Consider the following 12,134-nt stretch of genomic DNA (forward strand, 5'->3'; position numbering starts at 1 on the left):
CTTGGCAAATAAAATTAGAAGTTAAATTAGAATAATTTTGTAAAATTCGACACAGATCGAAACAAAAATGAAAGATTTAGATATGGGGCCGTTTGGCTGAGCTTAAAATAAGTGCTTCTTGCTTAAAATAAATAAGTGGAGTAGAAGTTAGAAGCCAGACAAGACTTATAAGTGATTAAAGTGTTTGGCAAATAAGCAGAAGTCCTGAAACAAAAGCTAGCATTCCTAGCTATTTGACACAGATTGAAACAAAAATGAAAGAGATGTTAGAAGAAAGAGAAACGACAAAGAAAGCGAGAAAAGCGGTGAGGGAGGAGGGGATGGTAAGTTTGTTTTGGTCATGAAATCGAACGCATCAATAGCAATGTTTTTCGCGTAAATATATACATACGTATATTTTACTCTCAGTTTTGTTTCTCTCTCTAGAATTAGAATTACTTGGTTGTTGATTTTATTACCATTCCTCTCTGATTCCTCTATCCAAAACCACCATTTTCCCAATTCAATCGAAACGGAGATAATAATCGTCATTATCGCATCATCTTCAGGTCTTCTTTCTCGAAGATCTGAGTTTATATAACAACAATTGTCATTACCTTTACATCCGTAGATATAGATTCATTACACTATGAGCGCTTCTAGATTTATTAAATGTGTTACCGTCGGCGATGGTGCTGTAGGCAAGACCTGTTTGTTGATCTCTTATACCAGTAACACCTTCCCCACGGTCAGCTCTCTCTCTCTCTCTCTCCCTCCCTATAGACTAGAATGTTTGTCATTTCTTGGTTTATTATTTGATTCGGTATTTGCCCTAATTTTAACCTGGTTGCTTTCTGTTTTGACGTGTTGCTATTTTTGCAAAATTGATTTTTGTACTCAGGTGTGATTGATTTCTTGTTATGTCCTTGAATGATTTGATGTGTGTCATGATTTGATAAACGTAATGTTGCCAACATGAAATATATTTTACCTTTATGTCTCTTGTTGAATTTCTGTTTCAGCATTGCTTATAAAGTTTTTTGTTAGGGTTTGCTTTCGTTTCTGTTGTGCTAGTTCCTTTTTGTGACATCCAGCTTTTGCCTCTGAATTATGTGTTACAGGATTATGTGCCAACAGTGTTCGATAATTTCAGTGCAAATGTAGTTGTCAATGGAGCAACTGTGAATCTGGGCCTGTGGGATACCGCTGGTAATCTTCAATATATCTTAGCATTCTTGTCGTATATGCTATTACTAATACTAATGTAGTATGTGGACACATATCTGCACGTGCACTTTAGATGTGGATTAGAGAGCCTCCGTTAACTGTTCTTTGCAAACAGGACAGGAAGATTACAATCGGTTAAGACCACTGAGTTACCGCGGGGCAGACGTTTTTATATTGGCATTCTCTCTGATTAGCAAAGCTAGCTATGAAAATGTTTCCAAAAAGGTGAGAATTTCTTAGATATTCAGTTTCTTAAGTCATAGTCACATAATATTGCCCCCCCTCCAAAAAAAAACACACACGCACACAAATATTTTGTCAAGGGATGATGAGTAATTTCTTACTTTTTTGTGACACTACTCTCAGTGGATTCCGGAGTTAAAGCACTACGCCCCTGGTGTACCAATAGTGCTTGTGGGAACAAAGCTCGGTGAGTTTTCCACATGTTTAGCTTCTTTATCAATTAGATTGCTTAATAATGTGAAGTAAAAAAAAATAAAGAAAATCAACCTCTTTTCTTGGAGGTTTATAGTAATCGAAGATGAACCTCTGTATTAATTTGCCTGAATTGTATAAACTATTACTTTTCTAAATCATTATCTTGTTGCTTTAATTTTATGGATGGACTGAATTGTTGGCATTTCACGACTATAGAACTCGTCATGTAGACTACCCTTGCAGAGAAGTGGCACAAGTATGGAAGTCATTTTAGGTGAAACATTTGTTGGAGGCACAAGTATGGAAGTCATTTTAGGTGAAACATTTGTTGGTGGCACAAGTATGGAAGTCATTTTAGGTGAAACATTTGTTGTTAACGGTCCCTGTAGTTATCTTAGATACAATTTGGTCCCTTTCAATCAGTGTTGTCTTATCTCCAGAGTGTCCCGACTTTATATATGAACATACTATTGTTACACATAGTTTACGTATACTACTTTTCTAGTATATAATTTGACTTGGATTTTCTTTTTTCAATTATCTTTATGTGGTAACATTCATATATTGTATTATTGTTTTGAACTCTTATACTCTTAACAACAATATCAAATCTATAAAACAGAAGTTAATAAAATCCATTTTATTTTATTAAGTAAAGTAATATTATATTCATAAAATTATTTGTAAAATAATTAAAATCTACATAAAACGTAGTATAATTGTTATTAATTTTTTTAAAAAAATATGTCTACACAATAATATGTATATGTGATATAATTAATATTGAAAATAACAAAATGTGTTAATAATATATTTAATGTATATGTCGACATCCATATGCCTAATCCGTCTAATGGACACCTAGGTGAGCGACCCCAGGCGGTTTGCTTCTGCCTAGGTTCGCTTTTATGCCTTGAGAAGTATAGTATGATTGCAACTTTGCACAACAGGGTTGATAATTGTAAATTATGCAATTAGTGTTTATTTTTTAATATTAGACTTGGCAAACAAATAGAATAGATGGTTCTTTTATTCATTCATTTATTTTATAGAGTGAGTACTGAGCAGGGACCATATTTTTTATAGATCACTTAACTTTTGTTAAATTTACCCTACTTTATCAGTACTTATTTTCTTAATGTAGCCTTGTCTTATTTAGCCCTAATGGATTTCTATTAAATTATCAATACACTTACTTGTAAACTTTTTCATTGTTTGTCACCAATATCTGTTGTGTAAACTTTGTGCGAGAGTATGCTGCATATATTCTTTAATTACAGTTTTTTGGGGGCATGTAATGTTACTAATGCTCTTTATCAATATGTATTTTGCAATATTACCAAGTTTAAATAGATATGATTCTCATCGACCTAGAAGATCTCACTTGCTATCAGTTGAGTTATGAATTTATTGGGCCATACTGTTCTGTTATGTTTTACGGACGAATTCTACAAAAAGGTTAAACAACTAATAATCCGTGACTGTTGAGCTATAGAAAAGTCAACCATCTACATAATAAAATTGACTGACCAAGTGACCATATTACTTTAGATGCATAGACACTAAAAACATTTAGAGCTGTGTCAAAATATGATCTTTGTTAATTGCAATGTATGAGAGCATCATCAAGCTGTGAGCATGTTGGAGCCTTAATTGCTATAGTAGGTCATTTCATACCGCAATACACCCTTATTTGCAACTGGTAAGTGTAGAAAGGTAATAAGTGCATTTCAAACTACGAAATCAATATAAGGGCATCATGCAGCCAAACTTTGAAGACAAAGCCTGCGCCCCTTGAGCTTGAGTGCTCCTTGCATAGAGAAAACTTGCACTTAAGTGACATGCATTAAGTTCATTTACACCATATGTTCATTTTAAAGGGCCACTAGCAGACAAGAAGATCTGACCAAGACAGCCTGGATCTCCTTTCAAGTAACAACAGACATATAATATAAGAAGCTGTAGAATTATAGAGAGGTGACAGGAAAGTGTACATCATGCTAATAGTTATGTCAGTTGATCTCCTAACATATGTGAGTAGTCACCCTAACGTCTTAACACCTTGCAGTTATTGCCTAGTGGAGGGGCATATATAAGGCTAGAATTTTTTGTGCAACCTTTGCTTTTGAACTACAATGACCTTTGATTATTTGCTATACAAACCTTTATTTGCTTGACTTATATATTTGTTACACAAGCACTAGTATTCCTAGATATGTTAACAGCTAATTACATTATGGATTTATTTTGTTATCAATTATAAAATCTTATTATTTACTGATGTTGGGACAAAATATCATCACTTCTTATTAGTCACATGTATATATATTGTATTCGGAAGTTAGGTCCAATATTTTATTCTCATGAACAACTTTTTTCATTAATTTCAATAGCAGTTTGTCTTGCTAACATGAATTAATGTAGAATGTGAATATTGTTCTTAACTGCTCATTGAATTCCATCAGGCATATTATAAACATATCTCTGCTTCCTTGAGTTGTTCTAGAAGCAGCAGATTAGTTGCTTAATCTGAAGGTATATAGTTGACTAACTATTGTACCGTCCATAATCTGAAAAAACTTGGTAGTTCCCTCATTTAATTAGGGGTATACTTGTGATGATTCGTAAGAACTATATGTAAGTTATCTTCTAGGTTCATCTTACTGATCCCTTTGTAATGAAATCAGATCTACGGGATGATAAGCAGTTCTTTGTCGACCACCCTGGTGCTGTACCAATAACTCAAGCTCAGGTAAGTGAATTGTCCTTTTTTTTTAATTGACTTTTATATACAAATGGTCGATGTTTTATGATAGTGTCTTCTGATACTAAACGTCTATTTTGACTTCAAAGGGAGAGGAGTTGAGGAAAACAATAGCAGCACCTTCCTACATTGAATGTAGTTCAAAAACACAAGAGGTATGAGCTGATCAATATCTTTGCAAACGGCTCATACAGCATCTGCTACATAAATTCTGATATCTGATTCACTGCAGAATGTAAAGGGTGTTTTCGATGCTGCCATTAAAGTTGTGCTCCAACCACCCAAGACGAAGAAAAAGAAGGGAAAAGCTCAAAAAGCCTGCTCTATTTTGTGAAGACAGATAGGTTCAGAAAGATAGCTTTTACCCATCTCCCTTTGATACGTCTCCATTAAAGTACTAGTGATTGCCGTGAAGACATGTTCTTGAGTGTGTACTGGTGCTGATTCCTATACTTTTTGCTTCTGAGTAACACTAGCGTAGTAGGCCACCTCATTCTGCTGCTGGTTTTAAATTTTGTTAAAGTCCTGATAAAATAGGTCTTCTTAGGAAAACAATTTCATTTGTTGCTTCACCTAGTACTTTAAAGGCTGTTTTTAGTGATTTCTAAATAGTTAACTCTGTTAAATGCATGTTGTTTTTCTATGGAATCTTTAAATTTTTGCTTATTTTTTGATTGGTGCAGCAATTGTTACAATGGCTATTGTTAAGTGGAACACTGTAGAAGACAAATGACCGACGAATTCCACATATGTTGGGATTTGTAGGATGTGAAATTGGTTTCAAAATTATGTTGAATCACACAAGAGAAGCTTTGTGATATTCTCTACCTTATCTTGTTTTTAGATATTCAATTAAATTTGTGCTTCAAAGATGTCAAACTGTTGGGCTGAAAAAATTTCAGACGGGAAATTGATGAGATTCGTAGTCTCCATAATGATACTGATTAATTTTTAACATAAAATAGGCCCATTTGATGAAGGAAAAAAAAAAAAAATCTTTCAACACGAAAGTCGTTCGAACTTGAGTTTAAATTGGAAGGGTCTTGGTTTAAGAAAAAGAAAGGAAATTTTGATGGCAAGACAATTGTAACTGCAGAGGCTATTAAGGTCTGCGAAGCTTTAAGTTGGATTAGAAAACTTTAGTAAGGCTTGTGATCCCCGAATCGGATTGTTTCACTGTTAGACAAGCCATTGGTAGTGCCCTCTCTTAAATCTACTGATTGTGTTATCAGGGGACTTGATATCCTTCAAGTATGTATGCTAAGCAGATTCTTTGCAGAAAATTAATTTAATAATAAAAAAAAAAGACCAGAGTTTATTGTGAGTTCAGAGTCGTTACATCAATTGCCACAATTGGCCATTAAAAAAACAGAAATTAAACTAATTAGTATCCTTAAATAAGTTAAAAGAACAAGAGAACAAGTTTATCTCCAGTCTCAAACTAAATTATGTTAATCAGGCCCTGGGACTCAAGGAAGGTGTAATATCTTGAAACACCTTCAGCCTCTTTCCAACCTTTCTTGGAACTACGATCCCACCATCATTACTCATGGCCTTAACGACGTTTCCAAACTCACTACTGGAACCTAGAACTGCTGCAAGTATGGCCTCTTCAAACTCTTTGCTACTGTCATTCGTCTCGTCTCCTGTTTCTTTTGGTTTATTTGAGTGACTACTCATCGCCTTAGAAATAGGCGGCTTCCAAGACTTTCCAGTCTCATTTTCTCTATCAAAGTTAGCAGCATTGTCTGACCTTGTTCTTTTAAGCCTATCTTGCAACTGGCTGCTGTTAGTTGAGATCCCAATTTTTTGCACTATATTCTGAGAATTAACATTCTCGTCAGCAAAATCATCTTGCGGTTTGGCAGAGGATGATTCTCTGCAAGGCTGTGGCTGCCAAATTGCAGAAGAGCTCAGGAATGCATCAAACAACTTCCTTTGTTGTATCTGATCTTTGGAGCTGTTGTTCATCATATCTGATTCAAGGTGTGCTCTTTCATATGCTTTGAGGTGGGAATCGATGCCTCTTGCATCAGCTACTGCTGGCTTTACTCTTCTAAGGGTCTCTTTAGCCTCGGAGATTCTTCCTTGTTTCATCAAGCAAATTCCTAAATTGCACATCTTATTATTGTCTGGCGCAATCACTAATGCCCTTCTGTAAGCATCCTCAGCTTCAATGTAGTTGTTCTGCTGCATAAGTGCCCATCCCAAGTTCCCCTAAAACGCAAACCAGATTTAAGTTTTATTAAAAACAAGCTGAGACTGAGACACAAGACCATTTGCCTTCAGTCAACAAATATTTTCTATTCTGAAATTTAATACAGAATTACAACTTCGAAAGATTTTATAAGAACCCTTACCAATAATCTAGTAGCTTCTTGCTCAACAGAAACCTGAAATTTTTTTCCCTGAGATCGAGCTGTTTTAGTGCGTTTCCCATTAAAAGCCACTCCTTGCTGAATCAAAAACAGCTTGTGCTTCAACAAGCCGATCTGATCGTCTAATCTCCCACATCTCTGCACCAAATAAACTTCATTAGGTTTCTAGATCACAAAACTGATCAAGTAAAAAAGAAGTTTCACACTTTCCAGGAGTACATACCTTGAAAAGATCTAATAAAATGTTGTCAAGGGACTCCTGAGATTGTTCAGAGCAACGTGGTCTCAGTGACTTGATGGCCTCTATGGCCTCTTCTGCTCTATTCTGTTGCTTCATGACAATAGCCATATCTTTCAGTGCACTGTCAACTCTATCTCCAGCATTTATGGCCGCCCAAAATAATGGTATTGCCTTCTCTGGATCCTTGTCCACCAACTGTACATATAAAGAGACAATGCCATGTCAATACTAATCATAAATTCAAACCGAATATACCCTATGTGACACCTACATACTCGGATTTGGGAGAGTAAAATGTACGAATATTGTTTCAAGGAAAGATCATTAAAACTCAACAATGTCGCTTATAAATCATATTAAAATTGATTACACAGACATTATGAAAATCATTTATCATCCATACACTGTAAAAAATTATGAATAAACATTTAGCCCAAAATAAATAAATTAACGAGTGAGACTAGAAATCATGACAAGTACGCGAATGAACTTACTTGAACATGTTTAGCCCTCACATAAGGTGAGTCCCCGAGGGGGACTTTATGCGCGACATGAAAAGACTGAGAGCCGGTTCTGGAAAGCCCGAGAGGCGGCTTTGCTGGTGAGCATGGAGCTGATTTAGTGGGTCTAAAACCGGGAGGAGCATTCATCATTTTCCAAATTTGTTGATTTTATTAACCCCCAGAAATTATGATGAAGAACGGTGAAGATTGACAGGCTAGAGATGAGCAAAACGGCAAAGTGAAGCATATAGGGGAGGAAGAACTGTACTGAGATTTTATGTTTTTTTGAATGAGTCGACCGTTGTAAAGTTACCGTTACACAGACTAGCCGTTATGTTACAATGGGCTGATGATTCAGCGGAGTAAAAGTGAAGTTAATAAGAAACAAATAGAATAATTTGGTGATATTTGGATAATGTTTAATTAACTGTCTTTGTCAAACATACTTAACAATGCACTTTTTTTGGCTGAGAAATCACACTCAGAAAAAGGGCACATCAAAAAATGGCTTTTCTTTCTTTATATGAACAATCTCGTAGAAAAATAAAACCAAAATGGCATAAGAATTTGTAAATAAGCGGATTGAATCTTTGTTTAATGTATCTTCTAAAGTTTTGAGGGTTTTGACAATGGATCTCAACAAATTTTATATTATGTTAAATATAAATTGATTTTAAAATTTTATCTCACTGAAAATATACTCTCTGTTATAAATAATATATTTATGTGGATATCCTTTGGCTTTTCACTAGCCAGACATTTGGTTTTTCACTAGCTAGTCCTTTGGTTACTTGTAACTTATATTTGTAATCTTATATAAAGGACATTGTGTAACCATATGAAGGATACAATGAAATCTACTTCCTTCTCTCTTGTCTAGCTCTCTCAATTACCTTCTCTCTTGTCTAGCTCTCTCAATTACTTTCTCTCTTGTCTAGCTCTCTCAATTATCTTTCTACATATCTTATTTCATAACACATTATCAGCACGATAAACTTTACTTTGTTCGAATTGTTTGATCACCTCCTCCGAAGCTTCTGGTTTGCTAAGTGTCCACTTTCCGCTTATTATATATTTGAAGTTGACAGTGTATAACCTCTGCCAAGGTATGATATTCGTACCATGGTCGTTACTTTAGTATTCATTTGATTTTACTTTATTCCCATGCTCATAATGTGCGTCCAATTAATATGCCTACATTTATCATCTAAATGGAGCACCATAATATTGCGGTGAATATATATACTGTATGTGAGTTTATGATTGATGCTCAGTGTTTAAAAGTCATTAAACTAAGTGTGTGGTTGAGCTTTAAGAAATGTCATAATTTTGCATATTTAATTGTGCATGCTATTATTATGTATTACTTGTTCAATTTTTATAAGTAGTCTATGAGATAGTGTTACATTAGTAATTTGTAGTCGGTGTGCATAGTAACTGGAACTCTGGTTGTGCTTAATAGCGGCGCCACATAATAAAAAAGTTTAACTTTTACGCACTATTAATATGGGTGAGAGTCACGTTGGAGGTTTGCATCTGTGTTGGCTTTAGTTTTGTTCTTGATGATTAGCGTTTTAATGTATTTGGTGCGCTAGTGGGGCAACATATATACATATACATGTGTCAGATATTATATCTGGTTAGCCTAAAATTAGGAAGCATGTAGGTTAATTAATTTTAAAAAAAAATGAATATTAACTAGTGGTGTAACTCTTCTGGGTTTTTTTTTCCTTTAGTGTTTATACATATGGAATATGAAATTTGGGTAACCATCTAAATTGCGACATATCATTATTTGTTTCCTATAAGACGAAAACAAATGGGTGTTTTATAATTATTAAGTCTTCATAGCCATTAAGTTTTCAATGCATGCCTGTTGTCGCACAAAAAATACATATCGTTCTGAAGTATATCATTTTAATATTTAGCAACCTCCTTAAAATATATTTTTAATTACCTTTTATGGATGATCATATAGGTCTATTATGTCATTCTCAAATACGTGCAATATTTATATAAATTTTGGGATTCATTTCTCTTACTTTTGGAGATAAATAAAATCTTAATTATTGGTGTACCAAGTAAAATGATCCTCTTTTGTAATCTCCTACATTATTTTATATTTGCCGAATTGAATATAAGGTAAGTTTAGATTGTATACTTGTAATCAATCTGATTCAAAATGAATCCAAAAAATAAAATAAAATTATTAGGCTTAATTTAATCTAAGGTGCCTACGTAATGATCAATAGAGAGTAGGTTGTCCTAATTTTTAAAAAAAAAGTCATGAGTCATTATCTACTTCAAATTGAGATTTTTGAGATTTGAATTGATACTAAACTTAATTATCATAAGAAGCAGATTGTACATACTAATTAGTGGCATAGCTAATATATTTATGAGGAATGCAAAAAATCTCTATCATTCTTATCTATGTAAATCATGTGTGATTTTATATCTAGTCGTTGTCTATAAATCCCCGGTTAATATATACTAAAAGGGTCCTTGCATGTCTATATTTAATCATTGAATTTATGTGATCACTAAATGTTTTGAGATAGTGAAAAACAACATGTATTATGATTTAGATGAGATGACTTGGTGACCACAATAATAATACATGATTACAACCAGAAGTTGTACGTAATAATAATCAGAAGTTGTCTCTATATAATAAAATTCTTTTATTATCATACATTGACTTTGTGTTTAATTTTAGTGAAATTTCTAATGGATATTGATCATATATTTTCCATAAATATGATATTAGGTGATGTCTATAGAATAAATGTTATGTGTTTAAACACCTGATTACATTCCAGAAGAACGATATAGTAATATAATATTCAAATTACGAGTTTATCCAAAATGATATAATATCCCTGAAGGATGGTTCCATATAAACAATATTATAATATTTGAATATAATAGATTTTAATTGAATGAATATTATATTGTATCCCGTAGATACAGTATAATGAAATTGATGAAATTGAAATCATGAGTTGATATTGTGACTAATTGTGATTTACTAAATTTAAATTATTGATGAAAGAATTATGTATTGCAACAAATGGTATTGTACCATAATGTGATAGTATTAGAAAATCAAATGATAGCAACCATGCCAGTAGCAATAGTTATGACATTACAAACACATTTAGTCATACTCTTATTTTGTGTATTCTCTTGATTGATATAAAGATGACTAGTATATCAATACTTCATATCTAATACGAGTCATACAAATGAGAGTATTATGCAAGATGTATCATTATAGTTTTTCTAAATATAAGGCTTAAGAAGAGCATATATAAAGCTCCAGAAGAGCATATATAAGGCTCCTGAAGAGCAAGTTCAAGGCTTTCGAAGGGCACATATATTTATCTACTCTCTCAAGTAAATTTTACTCCAGAAGAGCATGTATAGCATTGATGCAATTATACTCTCCCAAGAAAATTGAAGAATGAAATTTGATATGATCATCGCATTGAGATATCAAGAGCCTTTAAATATTGAGTCTAATTCATTGCACTAAAAGTAATTTGGAGAAAGATTCTCCACTAATTTATAATAAGCATAATTGAAATTGATTTTGAAGTAAACCTGAAGTTTACTTATAAGTTTATAGTTTGGCCTGACTAGCTAAGCCATCTCAATGATAAAGATTTGAATAGTAATTGATACTTTATATGGACTTTTGTTGAAGAACCTATAGATTCTTCTTCTCTTAGTGATACATGTATTATTTGCTTATAAGGGAAAATTGATCACCATCAAAGATATAGTTATATTTTTTCATCTTTGAGAATGAATAGATGAAGATATGACATGAGTTATAAATCTCCCATTATTGAACAGTGACATATCTTGTGAAAAATATACGAAGTTATTACCAACTTGCATCCTGAAGTATGCAAGATTCGTTGTTTGGAATATATATACTTATAATGCTGGTGAATCTCACATTGAGTATTATCTCGTCCATAAAAATTGTTGAGTATTTTGTATCACATATTTATCAATTCGCATCATATAAACAAATTTTCATAATCTCTCCCCATCATAAATAAATTATTTGGTCATCACAGATTTTCCACCACGTTAGTAAGATCGATTCCTCAATTGGAAATATATTACATATGAGTGCATTTGGAATCATCAATATGTATTTGTTATGACTTGATTTAATGAGTTTGTTTTCTCAAAATCAGGGGGAGAAAATAAATATCTGGTGAAATTAGAAATATAAGAATGAATTATCATTGCCTCATCTTGATCCTCAAAATAAAGAATATGAACTAGAAGTTCATAAGATAATTCATCTTGATGACCAAAAATAGTGACTATGACACAAACACTGGCTACATATGCTCTGAAAGGATATCTTCGATATTGATTTATTTTGGTATTTATTAAATAAACGTAAAATTTAAATCACCTAGATCCTCCCAATAGGACATTTAATTTAAATGATTATTTCTAAGTGAAAGGTAAATTTTAGCAAGTGATTTGAAAAATAATTTCCGTATCAAAATGTTTTCAAAAGATTTTCTGTGCAATATACATGCTGAGGAATATCGCCATTCTACGATTTTCTCTCT

General features: G+C 33.0%; 2 protein-coding genes across 3 annotated transcripts; one reads left to right on the forward strand and one right to left on the reverse strand.

Annotated features, from left to right (window-relative positions):
* The first annotated feature begins 222 nt into the window (after window positions 1-222).
* On the forward strand, window positions 223-5,074 carry LOC108210382 (rac-like GTP-binding protein RHO1). Of its 2 annotated transcripts, none has more exons than XM_064090492.1 (7): window positions 223-323; window positions 1,101-1,188; window positions 1,322-1,431; window positions 1,573-1,636; window positions 4,332-4,396; window positions 4,498-4,563; window positions 4,641-5,074. In XM_064090492.1, the coding sequence occupies exons 1-7, from the start codon at window positions 255-257 to the stop codon at window positions 4,740-4,742; spliced, it is 564 nt and encodes a 187-aa protein (XP_063946562.1). In that variant the 5' UTR covers window positions 223-254; the 3' UTR covers window positions 4,743-5,074. The 2 variants fall into 2 exon arrangements, with proteins under 2 accessions (XP_063946562.1, XP_017237126.1); XM_017381637.2 differs by having other exon boundaries at window positions 239-727.
* Window positions 5,075-5,703: 629 nt separating this feature from the next.
* LOC108211951 (protein POLLENLESS 3-LIKE 2) lies at window positions 5,704-7,788 on the reverse strand. The gene is made up of 4 exons (XM_017383676.2): window positions 7,522-7,788; window positions 7,010-7,222; window positions 6,769-6,924; window positions 5,704-6,625 (listed from the first exon to the last, which is right to left on the reverse strand). Exons 1-4 carry the CDS (start codon window positions 7,678-7,680, stop codon window positions 5,864-5,866), a joined length of 1,290 nt encoding a protein of 429 aa, XP_017239165.1. The 5' UTR covers window positions 7,681-7,788; the 3' UTR covers window positions 5,704-5,863.
* Between the last annotated feature and the right edge of the window lie 4,346 nt (window positions 7,789-12,134).

Source organism: Daucus carota, chromosome 3 (genome assembly GCF_001625215.2).
Source record: "Daucus carota subsp. sativus chromosome 3, DH1 v3.0, whole genome shotgun sequence".
In the NCBI taxonomy this organism is placed as follows: Eukaryota; Viridiplantae; Streptophyta; class Magnoliopsida; order Apiales; family Apiaceae; genus Daucus; species Daucus carota.

Excerpts from the sequence above, each read along its gene's own strand:
- LOC108211951 (XM_017383676.2), bottom strand. The coding sequence starts at position 7,680 with ATGATGAATGCTCCTCCCGGTTTTAGACCCACTAAATCAGCTCCATGC. Across the intron at positions 7,223-7,521 it reads TGAGGGCTAAACATGTTCAA|TTGGTGGACAAGGATCCAGA; the intron begins GTAAGTTCATTC and ends TTATATGTACAG. Across the intron at positions 6,626-6,768 it reads AAGAAGCTACTAGATTATTG|GGGAACTTGGGATGGGCACT; the intron begins GTAAGGGTTCTT and ends TTTGCGTTTTAG.
- LOC108210382 (XM_017381637.2), top strand. The coding sequence starts at position 629 with ATGAGCGCTTCTAGATTTATTAAATGTGTTACCGTCGGCGATGGTGCT. Across the intron at positions 1,189-1,321 it reads GGGCCTGTGGGATACCGCTG|GACAGGAAGATTACAATCGG; the intron begins GTAATCTTCAAT and ends CTTTGCAAACAG. Across the intron at positions 4,397-4,497 it reads TACCAATAACTCAAGCTCAG|GGAGAGGAGTTGAGGAAAAC; the intron begins GTAAGTGAATTG and ends TTGACTTCAAAG.